We start from the raw sequence: 27995 nt of genomic DNA, 5'->3' as shown, positions 1-27995 counted from the left end.
GCAAGATGACAATACAAACTTTGTAAAAATGAAAGTTTATTTTTGTCATTATTTGCTATCATACGTGAATTAAAGGTTAAAGGCAACCATATGCTTATTGTTTGAAGAGGACATAAACATACAAGCCAAGTACAACACATAATAGGAGACTCGGGACGCCTCTCAGTTCTGACACAGGAAAACATTTTATGGTACCACATCAAGCCTCATTGGCTTGTGGTTGTATTTATTGAGTGCTCAGCACCCTGTTTTCAAACATAAAACTACATTTTCACTCAGTATAACTGTATAAAACTATCCACATAAAGCTGGAATCTTAAACAAATTAACAATACATGTGGAAGCCCTTGGGATAAAGTTATTCTTGGTTAATAATGCCCATATAACTGGTAATTGAGAAAGCCGGATTTTGGGGGATTTCAACAGAATTTAAAACCCCTAGGTATCCTTGCTGATAAGAATCTGGGCATGTTTGTTAATATCATATTAATATTATTTAATATGCCATGATGAGTGTGTTAACCTTTTCTTATGGCCAACCATACACTATCCCTGTGTTTACAATCCCAGGGCCTGAAGATTGGTTTCCTGTAAGTGCAGTGACAGTGTTGGGTGTGCTGGATTAAAAAAAGGATGGTTCGTACACTCTGTTCTAACTGGTCCAAGGCAGCTCTTGTTGTTTGGTGTGAAATGGTGATGGCTGGGACTGGGGAGGGAAGGGAGAGCTGATCAGAGCCATAGATATTAAGAGTTCAGCAGACTATCGTCTGTGTTGTCATTAAATCAAACTCCCTGTACTCTGTTAGCCTTGCAAAGCCGCCTGATCCCGAGCTTACATGAATGTTGCTGCACGGATATCAGTCTGGTATTTACGAGGCTAGAACTCTGTGGCTCTGGAGCTGATCCATCATCAGATGTTAAGGACAGAATTGAACCTTTTACATGTAACACAAGTCATTTAGCAGGTGTTCTTAGCCAGCAGGCCTATGACTGGTTTAAGTTCAGCATCCTCAGGTCAGCAGTGTGAGGTCCTTGGCATGGTATTGGCAGCACACCTGTAGCTCTTGCCTTTCCCACTAGTTCTCCAAAAGGTGCCAGCTACTACGGCAGCATCTCACCTGGAATTGAAAGGGCATGGAACTCCACTCTGGGGAAAAACCTGCCAGCAGGAAGGCAGGGGGTTCTGCCTGGGCATGTTTGGGGTGTGCGAGGTGGGTAGAAAAGACAGGGCGAGACTTTGACCTGCCATCGTGGCTCATTGCCTCACCTTATTGAGCTGGGACCAGTGTTGAGCTATTTACAATTTGTTCAGTTGTTTTTCAATATTATACCCTCACAGGATAAGACTTCAAAGAGCAGCACTGACCTCTACTCTATGGTATTGAGGTGAAGGGAACTAGGAAAGGGGGGATATGGGAGCGAGGTTGGGAATAGATATGGGGTTAGGAAGGCCGGTGGGATGAGATGGGGACTTTGTGATTACCATATATCTCCCAGCAGGCATTTTTGTAAGGAAGCAGTTGTATAACCAGTGAGTCATAATGAAGCATGAGCGCTGTCTCAGTCTGTGGTTGGAAATCACATTTGATCCAAGCCAATGTTCCCCTCAAATTGTCCTGCTACTCTTTCTGTGGTAAGAACATTGACACAATGTGATTGCTATGACAAGAAATGCTTATCACATTGTAGTGTAGGCATTTCACATAGATCCAAACAGAGTGTATGTGTGTGAAATAGATGTGAAATGTTGAAGGCTATTCTATAGCATTATATTAATGTAGGGAAAAATAAGAAAATTCTGCAGAAAACAAAACATTTTTTTTTTGATTTGTTGAAAGCACTTTCTTCTAACAGAGGTGTGACTAGTCTGCATCACATTAAGGGTATCCAATTCCTCTATCTCCTTAACTTTTGACATGATACACTATTACATACAGTACCTATCTTAAGCCTACCTATATTTCCCCTGATGTCACATACTATACAATCCTTATGTCCTTTTATACAGCCTGTTCAGGTCTGCAGTGCAACAGGTGGTGGTGGGGGCTGGTTGGGGTTCAGTTTTTTAGCGTCTTGGTGAGGATCTTTTTGAGTGCGGGTCTCTTCTGGTCCTGTGTGGTGTCTTGGTGTGGGTGGGAGGGCTCGGGGTGGTGCAGCTGTTTTAGGGGGAGGGTCTGCTGGTCCTTAGTGTCTCGTTTGGCCTGGCGTAGCAGGCGCTTCATGTTCTTCACCTTGTCCCGCAGGTGGCTGTTGGCCTTCTCCAGAGAACGCACCTTCTGGGAGAGAGTCTTCACCCTCTCCTCCTCCTCAAACAGGGCCTTCTGCACCGTCGAGCACAGCAGCTGGAGGTGACAGGAAGTAGGACGTTAGTCAAAAGGAAGTGAGCAAAATGCTAATGTGGCACCACAGATTGAGGTTAAGAATTGCTAATTGATTCAGATGATGAGTGAGTTCAGAGAAAAAAAATCTCAGGCAGTTGTTTAACATGATGATCACATCCTTATTTTAGACCTTTGATGATCCATTACACAAACCCCAAGTTCTTACACTAATTAAGTCCTGAATCTTTGGATCATCTGGTTACTCAAGTTCCTGATCCAGTCTTAATGTTTGGAAATCTATAATTTACTTCAAAAGGCAAAGATATTCATCTCAAAATCTCCTTTCTTTGAAACACATTTCAGAAAACAAATGCTAACCTGGTGTGGATATGCTAAAATTGTAATGATGTCAATGTCACACCCTGATCTGTTTCACCTGTCTTTGTGATTGTCTCAACACCCCTCCAGGTGTCGCCCATCTTCCCCATTATCCCCAGTGTATTTATACCTGTGTTCTCTGTTTGTCTGTTGCCAGTTTGTTTTGTTTAGTCAAGCCTACCAGCGGTTTTCCCTTTGCGCCTGGCTTTCTCAAGTTCCTGTTTTCTAGTTTTCCTGGTTTTGACCATTCTGCTTGCCCTGAGCCTGCCTGCTGTTCTGTACCTTGTCACACCACCCTGGATTATTGACATCTGCCTGCCCTGACCCTGAGACTGCCTGACGTTCTGTACCTTTTCGACTCTGATCTGGATTACTGACCTCTGCCTGCCATTGACCTGTCATTTGCCTGCCCCCTGTTTTTGTAATAAACTTTTGTTACTTCGACACTGTCTGCATTTGGGTCTTCTCCTAAAACGTGATAGTCAATCCACATTAATTTATTAATAGAGATAAAAAAAATCAGTGATGGAAAGTCTGAGACTGATTCTAATATTTTTGTTTTACCTCTCTATCATATGTCATGAATTAGACCTAAATCCTTTGAAAGAAAATACAGTCGTGGTAAAAAGTTTTGAGAATGACACAAGTATTGGTCTTCACAAAGTTTGCTGCTTCTGTGTTTTTAGATATTTTTGTCAGATGTTACTATGGTATACTGAAGTATAATTACAAGCATTCCATAAGTGTCAAAGGCTTTTATTTTATGCAAATAGTCAATATTTGCAGTGTTGACCCTTCTTTTTCAAGACCTCTGTAATCCGCCCTGGCATAATGTCAATTAACTTCTGGGCCACATCCTGACTGATGGCAGCCCATTCTTGCATAATCAATGCTTGGAGTTTGTCAGAATTTGTGGGTTTTTGTTTGTCCACCCGCCTCTTGAGGATTGACCACAAGTTCTCAATGGGATTAAGGTCTGGGGAGTTTCCTGGCCATGGACCCAAAATGTCGATGTTTTGTTCCCCAAGCCACTTAGTTATTACTTTTGCCTTATGGCAAGGTGCTCCATCATGCTGGAAAAGGCATTGTTCGTCACCAAACTGTTCTTGGATGGTTGGGAGAAGTTGCTCTCGGAGGATGTGTTGGTATCATTCTTTATTCATGGCTGTGTTCTTAGGCAAAATTGTGAGTGAGCCCACTTCCTTGGCTGAGAAGCAACCCCACACATGAATGGTCTCAGGATGCTTTACTGTTGGCATGACACAGGACTGATGGTAGCGCTCACCTTGTCTTCTCTGGACAAGCTTTTTTCCGGATGCCCCAAACAATCGGAAAGGGGATTCATCAGAGAAAATGACTTTACCCCAGTCCTCAACAGTCCAGTCCCTGTACCTTTTGCAGAATATCAGTCTGTCCCTGATGTTTTTCCTGGAGGGAAGTGGCTTCCTCGCTGCCCTTCTTGACACCAGGCCATCCTCCAAAAGTATTCATCTCACTGTGTGTGTAGATGCACTCACACCTACCTGCTACCATTCCTGAGCAAGCCCCGATCCCGCAGCTGAATCAACTTTAGGAGACGGTCCTGGCGCTTGCTGGACTTTCTTGGGCGCCCTGAAGCCTTCTTCACAACAATTGAACCTCTCTCCTTGAAGTTCTTGATGATCCGATAAATGGTTGATTTAGGTGCAATCTTACTAGCAGCAATATCCTTGCCTGTGAAGCCCTTTTTGTGCAAAGCAATGATGACGGCACGTGTTTCCTTGCAGGTAACCATGGTTAACAGAGGAAGAACAATGATTTCAAGCACCACCCTCCTTTTAAAGCTTCCAGTCTGTTATTCTAACTCAATCAGCATGACAGAGTGATTTCCAGCCTTGTCCTCGTCAACACTCTCACCTGTGTTAACAAGAGAATCACTGACATGATGTCAGCTGGTCCTTTTGTGGCAGGGCTGAAATGTAGTGGAAATGTTTTTTTGGGATTAAGTTCATTTTCATGGCAAAGAGGGACTTTGCAATTAATTGCAATTGATCTGATCACTCTTCATAACATTTGGGAGTATATGCAAATTACCACCATAACAACTGAGGCAGCAGAATTAGTGAAAATTAATATTTGTGTCATTCTCCAAACTTTTGACCACGATTGTACATTGAGATTAAGGAGGAAAGATATCTGCTAATTTACTGTCCATGTGTTTTACTTGAATGCGAAATTCACTTTTATTTTGTTACAAAATATTTTTCAGGTTGCTAGGAGATAAAGTACATCTCAAAGAGATACTAGCCAACTGCCATTTAGTATGCACATCAACCCAAATAAGGAATATCCCCTTCATTCAAAACAAGTATGTCGCACAACTTCAATGATTACTGATAAACACTAGGTAATGTCTTCAGAATGATAACAGGTGTCATCAGTTAACAGTGGTAGCACTGAGGAGAGTAACCTAGCATGTTTGTTGATAGTGTTAAATCATCTAAGACAAACAGCTATGTTTACTTGTATTTCATTCACAGGCGGCTGGTGGCACCTTAATTGGGTAGGACGGGCTCATAGTAATGGCAGGAACGGAAAAATGGAATGGTATCAAACACATCAAACACATGGTTTCAATGTGGTTGATACCATTTCATTCACTCCATTCCAGCCATTATTATGAGCCATCTTCCCCTCAGCAGCCTCCTGTGATTTCATTCATCTCTTTCCCTTTTGAAAGAGTTTAAATCCATTTGTTATATCCTGTGTGATTTTCAGTCCTGCTGTTTTTGATAAGTGATGGAACCCCATGTACAGGGGCTTTGTCTAATGGGCAGGAGTTGTGGAACGTAACGTTCCTCGGCCTGTCCAGCAGAAGCAACAGCTCATATGTCTTTCAGCGTATTCCGGGCTTTTATTATGAGTGATTCGCAAGAGGATGGATTCATTTTTTTCATTAGCAGCAGGCGTGCCTGTGGCCAGAAAACTAATACAGAGAAGGAAAGAAAATGAAAAATAGAAAACATGTAATTTAAACATAACTAATCTGATAGGGGGGGGGGGGGGTTCTCACCAGGGAGCAGCCTAAGGATGTGGAAATATGAAAGTGATTGGTAGAAAGATGCATGGCAAATGCCTTGGGCTTTAGAAATGTGCTCAGAGTGGCCCCTTATGGCCCCAAGTAGCAGCCCCCAACACAGAGCTGAAACCTAAGAGTGTTCTGTAACGCTGGGGTCTTGGTCACACTTTATTTGGATAGTACGGATAATCCATCTGTAGATGCTTGCTAAGGTTACGGTTAGGTTAGGGTTAGGTTCAGAATAAGGGTTAGGGTAAGGGTTAAGGTTAGGATTAGGTTAAGGGTAAAGTTTAGGGTTAGGATAAGGTTTAAGGTTAGGGTTAGGGTAAGGGTAAGGTTTAAGTTTAGGGTTAGGATAAGGGTTAAGGGTTAAGGTTAGGGTAAGGTTTAAGTTTAGGATTAGGGTTAGTAGATAGTTAGTTGAAATGTTACTGATAAACCATCTACAGATGGGCTTTCCAAATAAAGTGCTACCGGGGTCTTTCCTGGGAGAAGCATACATCAACGACAGCCTTAAATCAGCCACAGGTGAGCTTCAATGCGTGTCCATCTCCTAAAGCATGGATTCCCTGCTCTGATCCTAATGCTTACACATGGAGCTGAGTAAAACATTGACGTAAATGCACTGCCATCTCTGATAGGACTGTGTGGAGGGGGATTTATGAAATTCAAAAAACGTGGTGGCTGCTGCCATCCTGCATCATCAATTAGTGTGTCACTTTATGTTATATTTGCCTATATTTTTCTCCAGTGTGGTTTCTTCTGCAGCTCTGCCACAGGGCATTCTATCAGCTGTTAGGGCCCCAGACTGTAGAGCAGTGGTTACCAACAACCGGTCGATCTTCAAGGCATTCCTAGACGATTTCTGTAGAAAAGCCAAGGGTAAAGGCTTGCGCTCCTTTTTTTTTATGCGTGTTGCGCTGTTGCCAGTAGGTGCACTTGATTCAGAAGACCTGTGCACCGGGTAAGCAACGTGTTCCCATTTTGAACCACTTCATTTGTCTGAAAAGACAAACTCTGCCTACCCGGCGTACCGGGAGATCTGTGGCTAAATCGAGTGTGCCTACTGAGCTGGCCAATCGGATAGCTCAAATCACCATGCCTACAGCTTCCATGACCCCAGCCACAACAAAGTTTGATACTAGCCTACGTGAGATTTCATAACTTTTAAAACCAAGACCACAGAGAGACTGTCAAAGAATACAGCAAAGAGCTGCTGCTTTTATGAGTGAGTTCATGTTTAAGTTTTTATTCAGCACTGTCAACACTGTTTTTATTCAACAATATTACAAAACACGTTTCTCCCTACTTCCACTCGCTCTGCAGCTGCAATGAATGAGTAGCCAAGTATATCGATAGCCCTGCGTTTTGATTATTATTAGCAGCTCGTTGTGTATTTTAATATCAAGGAATATTGCACTTTCTCTGGTCATAGGAAAACATGAATTTGTGCATGAGGCATATGCAGTGTGACTCAAGCTTCGCCATGAGGTGGAAGACGATGTCCCCTGTCTTTCTGGTCAGTCTCACCGGAGGAAAGGAAGGAGAGAGCAGGTACTGTGAGAGGCGGACACCCTGCTGCTCTCTCCCTCCCTCCGCTGAGACTAATGCCGTGTGCAAAACAACAGGGAACTCGGAAATCTCAGACTTCTGACTTCAGTGCGTTCAAGGCCACTGGTAACTCTGAAAAAAACTAGATCCGATTGGAAAAAATAGTTTTGAACGATCATCCAACTCGGAATTCCAAGTCGGAAACTCCAATGTTCCGACCTGAAGATCACTGACATCATGATTTGACCTCGTTTTTTTGGACCTCGAGTTCCCAGTTGTTTTGAACGCACCATGACCATCAGATGCAGGTACCATCAGTCCAGTAAAATAAAAAAAGCGAATTATTTTCTAATTATTTCCATTTATGCTCAGCAGTGCCTCACAAGTGCTACACCAACTGATCAATTTTGATATCAAAGCTCGAGTTTTGAAAAATGATTATGGTCTGAGAAGAACAATATTGGAAGGCATATAGCCAATATGCTGTGGTATGATATGGCGCCGGAGGGGTTGGCTGCCGTTTTATGGGCTCCTGACCAACTGTGCTATTTTGCTTGTCTTTCGCATTGTTTGTAACTTATTTTGTACATAATGTTGATGCTATCGTCTCGTATGACTGAATAGAGCTTCTGGATATCATATTACTCACTTCGAACTGGACGAAGATCTTTCTTGAATGAGTCCGACGCGAAGGATATATTGATTCTCCGAGACCAGTCCCAAATCCCAGTCATTCACGTGAAGAAAATACGGAAATAAGGGGGCGGAGATCGGGGTGGCTTGTGAGAATTTTCGGCGAGGGGGTAACCCGCCTCTACCCTCCGTTCTATTGGCCGACATGCAATCACTTGAAAATACACTGGATGATCTCCGTTTGAGACTATCCTACCAACAGGACATTGAAAACTGTAATATCGTATGTTTCACCGAGTCGTGGCTGAACGACGACACTGATAATATACATTTGGCTGGGTTTTCCATGCATCGGCAGGGCAGAACAACTACGTCTGGTAAGACGAGGAATGGGGGTGTGTGTCTATTTCTCAATAACAGCTGGCACGCGATATATAGCATTACGGAAGTCTCGAGGTATTGCTCACCTGAGGTAGAGTACCTCATGATAAAATGTAGACCACACTATCTACCAAGAGAGTTTTCATCTACAGTGGGGAGAACAAGTATTTGATACACTGCCGATTTTGCAGGTTTTCCTACTTACAAAGCATGTAGAGGTCTGTAATTTTTATCATAGGTACACTTCAACTGTGAGAGACGGAATCTAAAACAAAAATCCAGAAAATCACATTGTATGATTTTTAAGTAAATAATTTGCATTTTATTGCATGACATAAGTATTTGATCACCTACCAACCAGTAAGAATTCCGGTTCTCACAGACCTGTTAGTTTTTCTTTAAGAAGCCCTCCTGTTCTCCACTCATTACCTGTATTAACTGCACCTGTTTGAACTCGTTACCTGCATAAAAGACACCTGTCCACACACTCAATCAAACAGACTCCAACCTCTCCACAATGGCCAAGACCAGAGAGCTGTGTAAGGACATCAGGGATAAAAATGTAGACCTGCACAAGGCTGGGATGGGCTACAGGACAATAGGCAAGCAGCTTGGTGAGAAGGGAACAACTGTTGGCACAATTATTAGAAAATGGAAGAAGTTCAAGATGACGGTCAATCACCCTCGGTCTGGGGCTCCATGCAAGATCTCACCTCGTGGGGCATCAATGATCATGAGGAAGGTGAGGGATCAGCTCAGAACTACACGGCAGGACCTGGTCAATGACCTGAAGAGAGCTGGGACCACAGTCTCAAAGAAAACCATTAGTAACACACTATGCTGTCATGGATTTAAATCCTGCAGTGCACGCAAGGTCCCCCCGCTCAAGCCAGCGCATGTCCAGGCCCGTCTGAAGTTTGCCAATGACCATCTGGATGATCCAGAGGAGGAATGGGAGAAGGTCATGTGGTCTGATGAGACAAAAATATAGCTTTTTGGTCTAAACTCCACTCGCCGTGTTTGGAGGAAGAAGAAGGATGAGTACAACCCCAAGAACACCATCCCAACCGTGAAGCATGGAGGTTGAAACATCATTCTTTGGGGATGTTTTTCTGCAAAGGGGACAGGACGACTGCACCGTATTGAGGGGAGGATGGATGGGGCCATGTATCGCGAGATCTTGGCCAACAACCTCCTTCCCTCAGTAAGAGCATTGAAGATGAGTCGTGGCTGGGTCTTCCAGCATGACAACGACCCGAAACACACAGCCAGGGCAACTAAGGAGTGGCTCCGTAAGAAGCATCTCAAGGTCCTGGAGTGGCCTAGCCAGTCTCCAGACCTGAACCCAATAGAAAATCTTTGGAGGGAGCTGAAAGTCCGTATTGCCCAGCGATAGCCCCGAAACCTGAACGATCTGGAGAAGGTCTGTATGGAGGAGTGGGCCAAAATCCCTGCTGCAGTGTGTGCAAACCTGGTCAAGACCTACAGGAAACATATGATCTCTGTAATTGCAAACAAAGGTTTCTGTACCAAATATTAAGTTCTGCTTTTCTGATGTATCAAATAGTTATGTCATGCAATAAAATGCAAATTAATTACTTAAAAATCATACAATGTGATTTTCTGGATTTTTGTTTTAGATTCCGTCTCCCACAGTTGAAGTGTACATATGATAAAAAATTACAGACCTCTACATGCTTTGTAAGTAGGAAAACCTGCAAAATCATCAGTGTATCAAATACTTGTTCTCCCCACTGTATATTTATAGTAGCTGTCTATTTACCACCACAAACCGATGCTGGCACTAAGACCACACTCAACGAGCTGTATAAGGCCATAAGCAAACAAGAAAATGTTCATCCAGAAGCGGCGCTCCTAGCGGCCGGGGATTTTAATGCAGGCAAACTTAAATCCGTTTTACCTAATTTCTACCAGCATGTCGCATGTGCAACCAGAGGGAAAAAACTCTAGACCACCTCTACTCCACACACAGAGACGCATACAAAGCTCTCCCTCGTCCTCCATTTAGCAAATCTGACCATAATTCTATCCTCCTGATTCCTGTTTACAAGCAAAAATTAAAGCAGGAAGTACCAGTGAGTCTCTCAATAAGGAAGTGGTCAAATGATGCGGATGCTACGCTACAGGACTGTTTTGCTAGCACAGACTGGAATATGTTCCGGGATTCATTGAATGGCATTGAGGAGTAAACCACCTCAGTCACCGGCTTCATCAATAAGTGCATCGTCGTCCCCACAGTGACCGTATGTGCATATTCCAACCAGAAGCCATGGATTACAGGTAACATTCACACCGAGCTAAAGGCTAGAGCTGCCGCTTTCAAGGAGCGGGACACTAATCTGGACGCTTATAAGAAATCCCGCTATGCCCTCAGACGAACCATCAAACAGGCAAAGCGTCAATACAGGACTAAGATTGAATCCTACTACACCGGCTCTGACACTCGTCGGATATGGCAGGGCTTGCAAACTATTACTGACTACAAGGGGAAACCCAGCCGCGAGCTGCCCAGTGACACAAGCCTACCAGACGAGCTAAATGCCTTTGATGATCGCTTCGAGGCAAGCAACACTGAAGCATGCATGAGAGTACCAGCTGTTCCCGACGACAGTGTTATCACGCTCTCCGTAGCCAATGTGAACAAGACCTTTAATCAGGTCAACATTCACAAGGCCGCGGGGCCAGATGGATTACCAGGATGTGTACTCAGAGTATGCATGGACCAACTGACAAGTGTCTTCACTGACATTTTCAACCTCTCCCTGACCGAGTCTGTAATACCTACATGTTTCAAGCAGACCACCATGGTCCCTGTGCCCAAGAAAGCGAAGGTAAACTGCCTAAATGACTACCGCCCCGTAGCACTCACATCGGTAGCCAGGAAGTGCTTTGAAAGGCTGGTCATGGCTCACATCAACACCATTATCCCAGAAACCCTAGACCCACTACAATTTGCATACCGCCCCAACAGATCCACAGATGATGCAATCTCTATTGCACTCCACACTGCCCTTTCCCACCTGGACAAGAGGAACACCTACGTGAGAATGCTATTCATTGACTACAGCTCAGCATTCAACACCATAGTGCCCTCAAAGCTCATCACTAAGCTAAGGATCCTGGGACTAAACACCTCCCTCTGCAACTGAATCCTGGACTTCCTGACGGGCCGCCCCCAGGTGGTAAGGGTAGGTAACAACACATCTGCCACACTGATCCTCAACACGGGGGCCCCTCAGGGGTGCGTGCTCAGTCCCCTCCTGTACTCCCTGTTCACCCATGACTGCATGGTCAGGCACGACTCCAACACCATCATTAAGTTTGCCGACGACACAACAGTGGTAGGCCTGATCACCGACAACGATGAGACAGCCTATAGGGAGGAGGTCAGAGACCTGGCCGTGTGGTGCCAGGATAACAACATTTCCCTCAACGTGACCAAGACAAAGGAGATGATTGTGGACTACAGGAAAAAAAAGAGGACTGAGCACGCCCCCATTCTCATCGACGGGGCTGTAGTGGAACAGGTTGAGAGCTTCAAGTTCCTTGGTGTCCACATCACCAACAAACTATCATGGTCCAAACACACCAAGACAGTCGTGAAGAGGGCACGACAAAGCCTATTCCCCCTCAGGAGACTGAAATGATTTGGCATGGGTCCTCAGATCCTCCAAAAATTCTACAGCTGCACCATCGAGAGCATCCTGACTGGTTGCATCACCGCCTGGTATGGCAACTGCTTGGCCTCCGACCGCAAGGCACTACAGAGGGTAGTGCGTACGGCCCAGTACATCACTGGGGCCAAGCTTCCTGCCATCCAGGACCTCTATACCAGGCGGTGTCAGAGAAAGGCCCTTAACAGCTTCTACCCCCAAGCCATAAGACTCCTGAATAGCTAATCATGGCTACCCGGACTATTTGCACTGCCCACCCACCCCATCTTTTTACGCTGCTGCTACTCTGTTAATTATTTATGCATAGTCACTTTAACTCTACCCACATGTACATATTACTTCAACTACCTCAACTAGCCGGTGCCCCCGCACATTTACTCTGCACCGGTACCCCCCTGTATTTATACCCTCCCTACTGTTGTTTTATTCTAATTTTTTTATTAAAAATAAATGCACTGTTGGTTAAGGGCTGTAAGTAAGCATTTTACTGTAATGTCTGTACCTGTTGTATTCGGCGCATGTGGCCAATAACATTTGATTTGATTTGATCATCCTGGAAACCCTAGACCCACTCCAATTCACATACCACCACAACAGATCCACAGATGACGCAATCTCAATCACACTCCACACTGCCCTTTCCCACCTGGACAAAAGGAACACCTACAGTGGGGAAAAAAAGTATTTAGTCAGCCACCAATTGTGTGAGTTCTCCCACTTAAAAAGATGAGAGAGGCCTGTAATTTTCATCATAGGTACACGTCAACTATGACAGACAAAATGAGAAAAAAAGATCCAGAAAATCACATTGTAGGATTTTTTATGAATTTATTTGCAAATTATGGTGGAAAATAAGTATTTGGTCAATAACAAACGTTTCTCAATACTTTGTTATATACCCTTTTTTGGCAATGACACAGGTCAAACGTTTTCTGTAAGTCTTCACAAGGTTTTCACACACTGTTGCTGGTATTTTGGCCCATTCCTTCATGCAGATCTCCTCTAGAGCAGTGATGTTTTGGGGCTGTCGCTGGGCAACACAGACTTTCAACTCCCTCCAAAGATTTTCTATGGGGTTGAAATCTGGAGACTGGCTAGGCCACTCCAGGACCTTGAAATGCTTCTTACGAAGCCACTCCTTCGTTGCCCGGGCGGTGTGTTTGGGATCATTGTCATGCTGAAAGACCCAGCCACGTTTCATCTTCAATGCCCTTGCTGATGGAAGGAGGTTTTCACTCAAAATCTCACGATACATGGCCGCATTCATTCTTTCCTTTACACGGATCAGTCGTCCTGGTCCCTTTGCAGAAAAACAGCCCCAAAGCATGATGTTTCCACCCCCATGCTTCACAGTAGGTATGGTGTTCTTTGGATGCAACTCAGCATTCTTTGTCCTCCAAACACGACGAGTTGAGTTTTTACCAAAATGTTCTATTTTGGTTTCATCTGACCATATGACATTCTCCCAATCCTCTTCTGGATCATCCAAATGCACTCTAGCAAACTTCAGACGGGCCTGGACATGTACTGGCTTAAGCAGGGGGACACGTCTGGCACTGCAGGATTTGAGTCCCTGGCGGCGTAGTGTGTTACTGATGGTAGGCTTTGTTACTTTGGTCCCAGCTCTCTGCAGGTCATTCACTAGGTCCCCCCGTGTGGTTCTGGGATTTTTGTGATCATTTTGACCCCACAGGGTGAGATCTTGCGTGGAGCCCCAGATCGAGGGAGATTATCAGTGGTCTTGTATGTCTTCCATTTCCTAATAATTGCTCCCACAGTTGATTTCTTCAAACCAAGCTGCTTACCTATTGCAGATTCAGTCTTCCCAGCCTGGTGCAGGTCTACAATTTTGTTTCTGGTGTCCTTTGACAGCTCTTTGGTCTTGGCCATAGTGGAGTTTGGAGTGTGACTGTTTGAGGTTGTGGACAGGTGTCTTTTATACTGATAACAAGTTCAAACAGGTGCCATTAATACAGGTAACGAGTGGAGGACAGAGGATCCTCTTAAAGAAGAAGTTACAGGTCTGTGAGAGCCAGAAATCTTGCTTGTTTGTAGGTGACCAAATACTTATTTTCCACCATAATTTGCAAATAAATTCATAAAAAATCCTACAATGTGATTTTCTGGATTTATTTCTCTCCATTTGTCTGTCATAGTTGACGTGTACCTATGATGAAAATTACAGGCCTCTCTCATCTTTTTAAGTGGGAGAACATGCACAATTGGTGGCTGACTAAATACTTTTTTTCCCCACTGTATGTGAGAATGCTGTTCATTGACTATAGCTCAGCATTCAACACCATAGTGCCCACAAAGCTCATCACTAAGCTAAAGACCCTGGGACTAAACACCTCCCTCTGCAACTGGATCCTGGACTTCCTAACGGGCTGCCCCAAGGTGGTAAGGCTAGGCACTAACACATCTGCCACGCTGATCCTCAACACAGGGACCCCTCAGGGGTGCGTGCTTAGTCCCCTCCTGTATTCCCTGTTCACCCACGATTCCATGGCCAAGCACGACGCCAACACCATCATTAAGTTTGCTGACGACACAACAGTGGTAGGCCTCATCTCCGACAACGATGTGACAGCCTATAGGGAGGAGGTCAGAGACCTGGCAGTGTGGTGCAAGGACAACACCTCTCCCTCAATGTGAGAAAGACAAAGGAGATGATCGTGGACTACAGGAAAAGGAGGGCCGAACACGCCCCCCTTCACATCGACGGGGCTGTAGTGGAGCAGGTCGAGAGTTTAAAGTTCCTTAGTGTCCACATCACCAACAACCTATCATGGTCCAAACACACCAGGACAGTCGTGAAGAGGGCACGACAACACCTTTTCCCCCTCAGGATACCGAAAAGATTTGGCATGGGTCCCCAGATCCTCAAAACATTGACTCGGTTCCGGTACCACTTGTATTTAGCCTCGTTACTGTTATTTTCTTGTGTTACTTTTTATTTAATTTTTTTACTTTAGTTTATTGAACTGCATTGTTGGTTAAAGGGCTCGTAAGTAAGTATTTCACAGTAAGGTCTACACCTGTTGTATTCGGCGCATGTGACAAATAACATTTAATTTGATTTAATGTATTAGGCCTACTGCACAAACCTCATTCCTACAGAACTGTTTTTATTAGGTTAATGTTACATTTTTAAAGTCATGTTTAAAAAGAAAATCTGAGCGGTAGATCTCAAGCTTGCTTTTTGACTGTGAAAGTGATCTTGAGTGGTTGGTGACCACTGCTCTAGAGGCTCAGCAGGTAACTATTTTTTAAAATATATATTTTTAAGGTATTTTCTGACATTATTGAACAGATATAGAGAGAGGATGGCCGTGGGGAAATATAGAGAGACGTTGTGTGAAAGGGCAGTAGGCCAGATTCAAACCTATGCTGACACTGTAGATACAGTATGTGTGTCGGAGGCTGCAGCATTACCTCTAGACCAACCAGGCCACTCAGCAGGTAACCCTAAACAGCAAATTCCAGGGAACATAATTAGATGGAAGGAGAGATGGAGTTTTATGTTTTAACTGGGTATGTGTTTCACTCAGACCAGAGGTACCTACAGTAAAGTCCCTATCTCCACATCTCCCTACCATTGTTATGGGATAGTCCATGGTTTCCCAAACCAAACTCCATTGTGGACACATACCTATTTAATTGCCCTTGAACATGTCTGGAGTCTTGAAAATATCTGGACTGTGATCGGAGCATCTACCTCCCACGTATGGTCCACACCTGCACCACAGCTACAGAGTTGATGCGCTTGCTTCCAAAGTCGTAGACATCTCTGAATGCTATCCCTATCATATCATTCCCATGGCAGCCAACCCAGTTTTAAAAATAGTAATACATTCAACTGTTTACACAACCAAACCAACAAACACTAATCTCAAGTGGCAGATGGAAGATTTATCACTGTGGTCATAATGGTAGGGACCTAGACTCAACAGAAACATAGACATAACATGCCATTTTGACACTCATCCAGTAAGAAATAGATTTCCAGCCTTACTGGGACATTTTCCCACGTTAGCAGAGGGACATCTTAAAGGTTTTTGAGGCAAAACAGCTGCGTGCCCCAGTTAAGAGTATCCCCGTGGGCATATGAGAATTTCAGTCTAACCCAGGAAATCTACGACTATAATCATAACAGTATGTGTGTTGGGTAATTATCATTAGTTTTACATGTGAAGACCCTAGACTGTCACTCTTACACAACAGTCACAGTCATGTCTGTGTGGCATGATGACAGAATATGACTGCGTTATGCTGTCCAGCAGTCCAGCCTGTGGGCCTAGCCATTCCATTCAGTTATTTAGTAATAACAGTGTAATCATAAGAATTACTTTGTGCATTGCCTTGGATTTGCCTCTGATTACAGATTTGAGCTAAGATGTGGTCATTAATGGAAACATAAGCCTATTCTTATTCCGTCACCGTGACAGAAGGCTTTTATGTGTAGTCAGCACATGATTGGAAACAGGGAAGACTGATGTAAATCATGAGTTCAATTAACAGAATCCAAAGACGTTGAAATGCCAGATTATTAGTTTCTAAAGAGGGACTATGCGTGACACGATGACGTGATCACGGGTGTTGATCTTGCAAATTGACACTGAAACGTTGAGTTGAGCCATGGATATGTTATGCAGAAATGTGTAGACTTCATACTCATCGGTATGTTAATTAGCATTTAGGTATTTTACAATGTGTATGAGGCACACTTTTCCCTCAAACTACTTCAATCTGGATTTTATGAGCAACAATGTCCCGCTGACCACGAGACAGGGCTTTGAAACTGATCCAATCATTTCTATCTATATTTACAGTCATCACTAAACCGATGGCTGCCCACCTACCATAACATTGGTATGAAAGGCTCAGACAGTATAATAAAGGTAAGTTCTGTGCTCATAGTAGAAAACTCCATAGACGGTTAAAATGCCTGCTGCTCCCTGTCTATCAGCCGCATCCCACATCCTGCTCTACAGCCAACATACTCTACCCAGCATTGACACACATGAGAGAGAAGCACAACAGAGCTCTGACCAAGGGGAGTCTGACTGCCTGGACCAACTACTCATCAGAGCAGGGCCTCTATCCACCACTCAAAGAATTCTGGTCTCCCAGACACCAATAACATATTACACTTACAATCCTCTCCTCACTGGACCTTTGAAGACTGTGGTTAGCCCTAACCACAAGCCACCATTAGCAGAATGATTTCTGGATAGCATGCAATTCCATCCCCTGTGAAGTGGGGGCTCCTATTGTGATCCCTTTCATGATAGGCAAAGTTCCCTGATTGGGGGTTAAGGGGAGGTTAAGCATAACATACAATACTCTGCAGCGCTGCCCTTTAGTTAATGCTTCCTGGTCTCTCAAGTGCAAATGATCATGGAAGACTTGCTAGGACATCGTACGCTGCATGCTACCTCAGCCATGGAGGGACCAAAATGGATTAAGGGGTAATAGCAAGGAAAATTGATCAGCTGTCTATTAGTGTGTCTGTCAAAGGTTTCCTGCATGTGTTTTGATGAGATTCTTCCAACCTAGGTGGTTTTACTTTGCCAGTCTTGTTCTTTGGTGGTTTAGGAGCTGCTGTTCAGGAGTTGCTGTTGAGACTTTCTTAACAAAGGCACATAAAAACCGGAGTGATAGATTAGTTGAATTCGTACCCGGCTGTCCTCCTGAGCCTCCCACTCTGGGGTGTAGGTGTGGACCATGGTTCCGGCCGTGCAGTTGGAGAACTGGAAGAGGCTGGCGAACATATGGTGGTTCTCTGGTGTGTCTGGGAAGATTGGGTCTTGGAAGTTAACCCCGTGGGGGATAATGCTGTAGTTCTCATCCATCCTGGGGAACACAGAGAGACAGGGGATGAAGATGCATTCCATTTGAATTCCATACACACACACACACACACAAACACACACAGACACACACACACACACACACACACAAAACCCTCATACAGTATGGCTCTGAGACTGCGGTGTGGCAGCTTGTGTGATGCTGCCGTTGGTGTCAGGCAGGGTTAAAATAACTGTATTTTATCCTCCATAGTAGCTAGGTTTCCATCCATTTGGAGACAGATTTTCATGCGAATATTCTAAATTCTGCATAAAAACCATATACACATTTTCCCACCAGATGTGTTTCCATCAAATTGAGTTGTTGCAGATAAAAGGCTGTGCGTGATGATGTAGTGCACATACAAAACTTTTGCTGATAAATTCCCATGTACCGAATAAAAAATACAAGTTAAATGGGTTTCCATCTCATTTTCAACTCTACTGATGAATCTTTCATGAAAGATTTTGTTTTATATAGTGAGTGTGCACACTCTGGTATTGGCACATGCTAGAGAGCATATAAAGCCTACATGATGAGATTACTATTATGGACAAAGGAGCAAGATTATTTTTATTTGTCAAAGGCAGCCAAGCATTGATTATCAAGTCACCAGAATAAGACCCTTGATATTTATTGGAAAGGAGCATCAAGCTCATCACCTTGCACTTTCACCTCCCTGTGAAGTTCATCATAATTTATTTAATCTGTAACCTAATAAACTGCATGCTTTCCCGATGAGTAGTAGTGGGAGGACCACACAACATGTCATCACGTGACTCCAAGTTTACTTTGATATGATTGTTATTATATCAATATTTGCGCATAAAAGCTTTTCCACCAACATTTTTCACATAATTCATTTTACCGACACAAAAAGATCCCACAATGTCTAGCGTATTTTGTTTTGTCGACATTTGGAATGTTTACCGAAAAATGTTCTGTTACTTTACTCGCATAAAAATGTTTGATTGAAACCTGGTTAGAGTGTGGCTTTGGTATCTGAACATTTCAACTCTGCCTTGGGCCACAGCTGTCTAATAAAACCTCCAATCGTGTGACAAGGAGGGGAATACCCGTTGCATAACACACAGTTAGAGCACCTGCAGTACAACATTATGACACTTCTTCAGCAGCTACACTAAAGCACTTATGCATTACAAAGTAATTAACCTTCAGGCGAAACATTGAAAGTTCACATCTGAACTCATCCAAACAAAGTGGCACACTCTCCCCAACTCCCTCTATGTCTCTAACGTCCACCCTTATTTAGTTTTTCTACCCCTCTCTTGTTTTCATTCATTGTGGTGTTGAACCATGTCACTGCTAACCTCTCCGAGCAGACATCTGCCTTCACACACAAAAACACACAAAAACACACACACAAACCGCACACACACACATACACACACACACACACACATACACACACACACACACACACACACACACACACACACATCCACTGATAAATAGCTAACAACATAGCTACATGGACTGAGTTTACCTTGTATCTTTATTGATATTTCAATATTTTCACTGTCTCTATGCATACTCACAGGGCCCTACACACTTACACACACTGTCACTCCAACACACACAGACACTCACTCCATCATTTTCTCACTCACACATAATATGTACAGTGAGGGAAAAAAGTATTTGATCCCCTGCTGATTTTGTACGTTTGCCCACTGACAAAGACATGATCAGTCTATAATTTTAAAGGTAGGTTTATTTGAACAGTGAGAGACAGAATAACAAAACAAAAATCCAGAAAAATGCATGTAAAAAATGTTATAAATTGATTTGCATTTTAATGAGGGAAATAAGTATTTGACCCCTCTGCAAAACATGACTTAGTACTTGGTGGCAAAACCCTTGTTGGCAATCACAGAGGTCAGACGTTTCTTGTAGTTGGCCACCAGGTTTGCACACATCTCAGGAGGGATTTTGTCCCACTCCTCTTTGCAGATGTTCTCCAAGTCATTAAGGTTTTGAGGCTGACGTTTGGCAACTCGAACCTTCAGCTCCCTCCACAGATTTTCTATGGGATTAAGGTCTGGAGACTGGCTAGGCCACTCCAGGACCTTAATGTTCTTCTTCTTGAGCCACTCCTTTGTTGCCTTGGCCGTGTGTTTTGGGTCATTGTCATGCTGGAATACCCATCCACGACCCATTTTAAATGCCCTGGCTGAGGGAAGGAGGTTCTCACCCAAGATTTGACGGTACATGGCCCCGTCCATCGTCCCTTTGATGCGGTGAAGTTGTCCTGTCCCCTTAGCAGAAAACACCCCCAAAGCATAATGTTTCCACCTCCATGTTTGACGGTGGGGATGGTGTTCTTGGGGTCATAGGCAGCATTCCTCCTCCTCCAAACACGGTGAGTTGAGTTGATGCCAAAGAGCTCCATTTTGGTCTCATCTGACCACAACACTTTCACCCAGTTCTCCTCTGAATCATTCAGATGTTCATTGGCAAACTTCAGACGGGCATGTATATGTGCTTTCTTGAGCAGGGGGACCTTGCGGGCGCTGCAGGATTTCAGACCTTCACGGCAAAGTGTGTTACCAATACTTTTTTCCCTCACTGTACCTCATGAGTGTGTGTGTGTTGTGAGCTCTACACTGTAAAAAGTGGGACGGCGCTGTTGTTATCTGAAGTGCTTTTACTGATTGGTATGATCTAAAGTTACGTTTTGGTTTGTTAAACCTATTCTACTCAATTTGTCTGAAATAAAATAATGAGTTTGACAGATCAATGTGATTTTTTAAATTGAATGAACGCTTCTAAATTGCTTTCAACAACTCATGCAGATGCACATTGCATAGCGGTGGGGGCAATGTAGCGGCAGCAGCCTATCAGAAGAGTTAAAGGTGTGTCTTATTGGGGACGTGGCTTTCAGACTGTTATTTTTGGCCATCTGTGAGAGTGAATGTCATTCCAGTTAATCTGCTTTGTTGTATTCTATATACAAGGTATAACATGTGCACTGCCAACACTGAATCTGTAATGATACTTGCTTGCAACGATACTAAAGAGCTTGGTAAAGTTTTCATTGGAAAACTAGTTACCATTTGATTACACTATTGAAGTCAATACATTTGAAAGTCTATGTAAAGAATGTGAACTGAATCATTATTTCATGTTATTGAACCAACTGAATTTCTTGATACAGGGAAATGATTTAATTGCTTGTAATCCAATTGAAGAAATTTGGATAGGTAATATCAAATAAAAAATTAGCTTGGAACAAGATGAAAAAATTGGTTGTATATACATTGGGGAAAAAAAGTATTTAGTCAGCCACCAATTGTGCAAGTTCTCCCACTTAAAAAGATGAGAGAGGCCTGTAATTTTTATCATAGGTACACGTCAACTATGACAGACAAATTGAGAATTTAATTTCCAGAAAATCACATTGTAGGATTTGTAATGAATTTATTTGCAAATTATGGTGGAAAATTCTTCTTCTTTAAGAGGCTCCTCTGTCCTCCACTCGTTACCTGTATTAATGGCACCTGTTTGAACTTGTTATCAGTATAAAAGACACCTGTCCACAACCTCAAACAGTCACACTCCAAACTCCACTATGGCCAAGACCAAAGAGCTGTCAAAGGACACCAGAAACAAAATTGTAGACCTGCACCAGGCTGGGAAGACTGAATCTGCAATAGGTAAGCAGCTTGGTTTCAAGAAATCAACTGTGGGAGCAATTATTAGGAAATGGAAGACATACAAGACCACTGATAATCTCCCTCGATCTGGGGCTCCACGCAAGATCTCACCCCGTGGGGTCAAAATGATCACAAGAACGGTGAGCAAAAATCCCAGAACCACATGGGGGGACCTAGTGAATGACCTGCAGAGAGCTGGGACCAAAGTAACAAAGCCTACCATCAGTAACACACTGCGCCGCCAGGGACTCAAATCCTGCAGTGCCAGACGTGTCCCCCTGCTTAAGCCAGTACATGTCCAGGCCCGTCTGAAGTTTGCTAGAGTGCATTTGGATGATCCAGAAGAGGATTGGGAGAATGTCATATGGTCAGATGAAACCAAAATAGAACTTTTTGGTAAAAACTCAACTCGTCGTGTTTGGAGGACAAAGAATGCTGAGTTGCATCCAAAGAACACCATACCTACTGTGAAGCATGGGGATTGAAACATCATGCTTTGGGGCTGTTTTTCTGCAAAGGGACCAGGACGACTGATCCGTGTAAAGGAAAGAATGAATGGGGCCATGTATCGTGAGATTTTGAGTGAAAACCTCATTCCATCAGCAAGGGCATTGAAGATGAAACGTGGCTGGGTCTTTCAGCATGACAATGATCCCAAACACACCGCCCGGGCAACGAAGGAGTGGCTTCGTAAGAAGCATTTCAAGGTCCTGGAGTGGCCTAGCCAGTCTCCAGATCTCAACCCCATAGAAAATCTTTGGAGGGATTTGAAATCCGTGTTGGCCAGCGACAGCCCCAAAACATAACTGCTCTAGAGGAGATCTGCATGGAGGAATGGGCCAAAATACCAGCAACAGTGTGTGAAAACCTTGTGAAGACTTACAGAAAACGTTTGACCTGTGTCATTGCCAACAAAGGGTATATAACAAAGTATTGAGAAACTTTTGTTATTGACCAAACACTTATTTTCCACCATAATTTGCAAATAAATTCATTAAAAATCCTACAATGTGATTTTCTGGATTTTTTTTCTCATTTTGTCTGTCATAGTTGACGTGTACCTATGATGAAAATTACAGGCCTCTCTCATCTTTTTAAGTGGGAGAACTTGCACAATTGGTGGCTGACTAAATACTTTTTTTCCCCACTGTACATTAAATATTAGTTTGGATTTATGTTATTTATTAAAGGGGAAAAGTAAGTTGAGCGTTGAAAGAAATAGGTTGCAACTTGAATTATTGTTTGTTAATAATCTAAGTTAATCATATATATTTGCTTTCAATAAACATTGTTTTTTTCAATTGAGAAAACCTAACTTATTTACTTGTAACCAGTTAAAGTATTTTTTTTGTTGATCCAAAGAGTCATTTGTTACGGTGTATGTTTGTATGTTTTTGTCTGACCCAGACAGCTTGATGTTTTGTCCCTACAGTGGGGGTCACTCATAATGTTGATAATGATGAACTACTCCGGCACTGGAATGTAAGCAGGGGCAACACAAGGTCAACCCTGAGAATTATGTGGATGGGGAGAGAGGATCCGGAGGGAATAACACTCTGTGTTGTACTGTTGGCCCAAAAAATGCATATGGTTCTAATTACCAGACTATTTAGCACAGATACAAGAACACACTCACAATGGACATGACCAATGATAATGGCTGTGTGTGTGTGCTGTGTGTGTGTGTGTTCATTTCAATAGCTTTGAAATTAATTTCACTGCATATTTTGAGGGACACTGGAACCAATATCTCCCTCAAAACAATAACTGATGCACTGGTTTTATTAATTCCATGCTCCTGAGACATGGATCCTTCCCCATCCTGACAAGCACGGCTTTGTGGATTGTTTTATATATTTCATAAACAGTACGTTTTGTCCCTCTCTCTTTTTCTCCACCTTCCTCCATCCCTCACTCACTCGATCGCTCTCGCCCTCCCTCCATCCCTTCCTCTCTCACTCTCTGTCTCTCTCTGCTCTGTTGCATGTTGAGGGCTGTGGCCAGTGTTTCCCCTACTTCACAAGTCTAGCATGTAAGTCTCAAGACATTTGGTCCCTATTGGATTACAACCCAATGTATAAACCAACCAAATACTCCCAGATGGCACAGTAATGTCAACCAGCACTAGTAAATGCAGTTTAATAGCCAATGTTTCCACTGGTTTCAATTTCTTCTCAGCTTCTACAAATTCCATGGCACTTAGCAGGCAAATAATTACGTCCCAACCAGTTGATGTATACATTCCAAAACAGTTCCACAGTCAATGGTTGTAGAAAAAAACAATATCTTAAGAAAAATATGTCTATGCTGGTTTAGCTAAATGATATCCTGGATGCTGTGTCTGTATTAGCCAGCTATATTGTCAAAGTTCTGCCAAACCAACGTATCATCTCCATTACACTCTCAGCATAAGGTATCGACAGCAGTTATAGGGATTATCCTGTTTTTCAAACCCTAATGGCTTCCAGAGAGCGTACGTGTCTGCTGGTTCTCGGACCCCTTTTCACATCCACTCTCAAATTCCTCAACTTTAAACAGAGCTCACCTCCCTCTCCCCCATCCCTCCACACAACAAAACCTGGTCCTCCATAGGAAAGCTTGTCATCTCGTCTTAACCTTGTTTAGTCAAGAGCATGTTGGTTTAATTAATGTTTCCATGCAGCCTTTCTCCTATTTCTTTGCTTTTCTGTGACGGTTTGACTGGTGAGTTTTGCCCTGTCAAAATGGAACCAGCTGGCTGGTTGGTTCATGGTTCAGCCACACACCAAAGACTCAAAGGAGGAGGTTAACAAAGGGGGAACCGCTGGGATGTGCAATATACCTGAGCCAAATAACAAGCCTTCTCCATGGTATTGGAGACTAAGGCAGACACCCTGGAATCAATTCCCCCAGTAGCCCTATGCTGTGTCTCTCAGTTCTTCAAGCAAGCATCCTTTCCCATCCTACTTACAGTACATAAGTGAACTGAACACAATGGAGAGAATATAGCACTTGTTTATTGCTTTCAGTGCTTTCACCTATTCTATCTTTTCAAATGGGTGATTCTTGGAATTAAAACATAGGGAAGGAGGCTTCTTCCAAATTACAGTAGCCCTCTCTAGGGGCAGGCAGCTGAGTGTCTTGAGGCTTAAAGCTCACCAGAGCACCACCACTGCATTGAGATTTATTGACTGAACTTGTGGAGACATCCTTGTGAGTTCAGAATGAATGGCTGTCACGACCCCTTCACTCCATCCGGCTAGATGAAAGCAAGGGATGAACTATTAAGTCCTAACTGAGGCATGAACTGTAAAACCTTAACCCACACATTCTACTCACAGAATCACCAAGAATAATAATATGTCCCTTCTCTTTGTTTAACAGCAGACAAGTAACAATGTTACGGGATTGAGATGACTACATTTGGCATAGACAGGCCGACCAATCAACCAGTCTACAGTTTCGGTCCTGTGGGAGACTCCTTGTTGCATTTCTTCCTATGCTAAACTCCCTTTTGTCCTGTCCTGGGCACTCATAGTCATGATTGATTGGGGAGGCTGTTTCAGACTGTGTCGTATGGGGGGCTTTAACAGGAAATGGGAGCTCACTGGAGACTCTGATGGAAACTTTTCAGCACTAGCTTGCTGATTCAGCGCCTGAGAGAGCCAGCGTTGCAGAACGACGAGAACAATGCTTTCTGGAACTGGAGACTCCTCTGTTAACAGTTTATGACGGAGGTCTGAGATTAGCTGAGAAGCTGCAGAGCAGCACTATGGGCTCAGGCAGACACCCTCCCCCCACCATCCCAGCATCCTAATGGAGGGAGGTAGTCTAGAGATCCATCACAGGAGGCATATTCTAATATAGGCTTTTTATGTAACTTTGAGTGACAGTTTAACACAGCACATTACATGTAAATGTAGGCTTTTTTATTTTCATGGCACACTAAATCCTTCGACCCGTATGTCTGTGTCTTATTGTGATCCTTATTAGGTTGTTTCCTTCCAGGGTCCCCTGGCTGATTGCAGGGTTAATCCCTATGGTTTGTAGTTTCAGGATGAGTAGACTTTCAGATCAGCAAAAACCCCAAAGCCTTATGGGTTTCCCAGTGATGGAGAACGGCTACATAGTGACACCATCAACCTTTCCTCTCAAACAGAACACACAAGTTCGTGTGTGTGTGTGTGTGTGTGTGTGTGTGTGTGTGTGTGTGTGTGTGTGTGTGTGTGTGTGTGGACCTGTGTTAATACGTATATGCATGTAGTCTGTGTGTGTGTGTGTGTGTGCGTGTGTGTGTGTGTGCATGTGTGAGTGTGTGTGTGTGTGTGTGTGTGTGTGTGTGTGTGTGTGTGTGTGTGTGTGTGTGTGTGTGTGTGTGTGTGTGTGTGTGTGTGTGTGTGTGTGTGTGTGTGTGTGTGTGAGTGTGTGTGTGTGTGTGTGTGAGTGAGTGTATTGACTGGCAGCAGGGGGGCTATGAACCTGGGGTCTTCAAAAAAACTATAAACAATGCAGCTGGCCATCCAACTCATCTACAAAACACACATATACACACACTCTCCCCCTGACTATCTAAACACACAGTCATTACTGTACTTGGCCGTGAACATCCATACGGGTTAGCTGAATACTCCACAATGGAATGCCTTTGAAAGACTCTTTGATTGAATGTGCTTTTATCTGTTCTAGGTGCTGAGAATGAAAGAAACACAGGACATGAGACCTCAGTTAAACCTGTCGGCACAAGTTAATCTCCCAGAACAGAAGGCCTGGTGTCATTCAGCAGGGTTGTTCTATGTTTGGGATACAAAGGACTTCCCAGCCAGCCTGTGGTTGGTGTGGAGATAACACCCTCAGCCTAAACTTCCAGCTTTAAGGGTCTCCCCTAACCAGTTGGGAACTGTCAGCCTCTGTAATTATAAAAGCTGGAATGCCATAGGCACTTTTTCTAAGACTGTTGTGTTGTTCCCCTCTAAAACCAAGGGAGATAAGTATTAAGGTGTCAATCAACTCACATTATGAAAACCTGCCTTTGTGGAAACAAATCTACTGATATGCTGTAAATTGTGTAAGGCATTTTAACTATCACAAAGTAGCACAGATATTTTACCTATAATATGTGAGACAAAGTTAACTTTGGGTCAAACGTGTTGGGGTCAAATTCACTGGTGGTGCTAGTGCTGAGTCTCTCTCTCTCTCCATCTGTTGCCCCCACGTTAGGTGTGACATCTGAGGAAATTGATGTGCATCATCCATCTGTCCATGATAGATACTGTAGTATCATTAAAGGCATTACTTCAGAAGGACTGGTACCTGATCCGCTTTTCAATCTGTTGCTGTTTTTCTCACAATCTAGCTACTCCATATCACACACTTTCATATTACACACACACACACACACCACACACACACCACACACACACACCACACGCACGCACACACACACACACACATACACACACACACAGCAGGTTTGGGTTATTATTCCTGCTGTGTTTGCATCCCAAGACAATTCTAACGGCCAGACCAGCACTCTCAACTCTATTTCACCAAGTATTCATCAAACACAAGTTTCTCATTATGACTGTAAAAAATGATAACACAGCTGGAAATGTAAGGGTTATATTGTATCTAGACACAAGTTCAGGCAATTACACTACCAAATCACTGTATGCCTATTTTCTGTTGAATTATGATTGTGTCATTTCTGACTTACAAAACCGCCACACTTGCTTGAAAGTGATAAATGCTCCTCCAACACCAGGATGTCACTGTCTCTTACCTCAGAAAGAAATAGTAAGAGTTGTTCTCCACTGCGCTGTAGGAGTAACAGGGGAAGTAGCCCAGCCCGGTGACATTGAACCGGGAACCGGCAGGGACCTCCAGCATGCTGCCCCACGCCTGGTCACATTGCAGCTCGATCTCGGCGGAGAAGAAGAGGTCCGTGTCATACTGCCAAGGCAGGTAGTTGTACACACTGTATGAGTCCTTGTGCAGCGCAAGCACCTTGGCGAAAACGATGATCTCCGCGAGCTCCGCGCGGCACGCCTCGGTCTGTGGTCTCCAGTCATGGGGCAACTGGCATCCCCAAACTCCGCTCAGACAGGTCGCCAGAATCAAAGCCAAATTAGCACTCATGGCAGGCAACTGCGGGTCTCGATTGCAGCCTCTATGAAACGTAATTTCGGGGCAGTGATGGGTGAGCGCTACAGGACCAGTGACTTCTCATCAAACTGTCAGACAGGACTGTATTCCATGGGCTTGTGTGCAAATGCGCAGCACCAACGTTGTGGTAGGTATCCAAAAATTATGCTCTCTTTGTAAATAACGGCGGGAATGTGACATATAGTCACTCACTTGTTGCGGTCAAATATAATAGCGCCGCAGCAGTTTATTGATCCAGTTGTCTCATGCTAACCCCTCTGTCCTCCCTGATCCCCTCCTGCACGCTAGGTTACACTCTGTGAGTGAT

The 27995-nt window shown here is 43.7% G+C and overlaps 1 protein-coding gene across 1 annotated transcript; it reads right to left on the bottom strand.

Moving 5' to 3' along the window:
- Positions 1 to 16: 16 nt before the first annotated feature.
- LOC311137975 (coiled-coil domain-containing protein 3-like) lies at positions 17 to 27995 on the bottom strand. Its single transcript, XM_084172619.1, has 3 exons — positions 27306 to 27995; positions 17699 to 17873; positions 17 to 2342 (listed from the first exon to the last, which is right to left on the bottom strand). Exons 1-3 carry the CDS (start codon positions 27659 to 27661, stop codon positions 2058 to 2060), a joined length of 816 nt encoding a protein of 271 aa, XP_084028745.1. The 5' UTR covers positions 27662 to 27995; the 3' UTR covers positions 17 to 2057.

This window comes from Coregonus lavaretus (genome assembly GCF_964263955.1).
Source record: "Coregonus lavaretus genome assembly, chromosome: 12".
Classification (NCBI taxonomy): domain Eukaryota; kingdom Metazoa; phylum Chordata; class Actinopteri; order Salmoniformes; family Salmonidae; genus Coregonus; species Coregonus lavaretus.
This window is presented reverse-complemented; position numbering and strand designations above follow the sequence as displayed.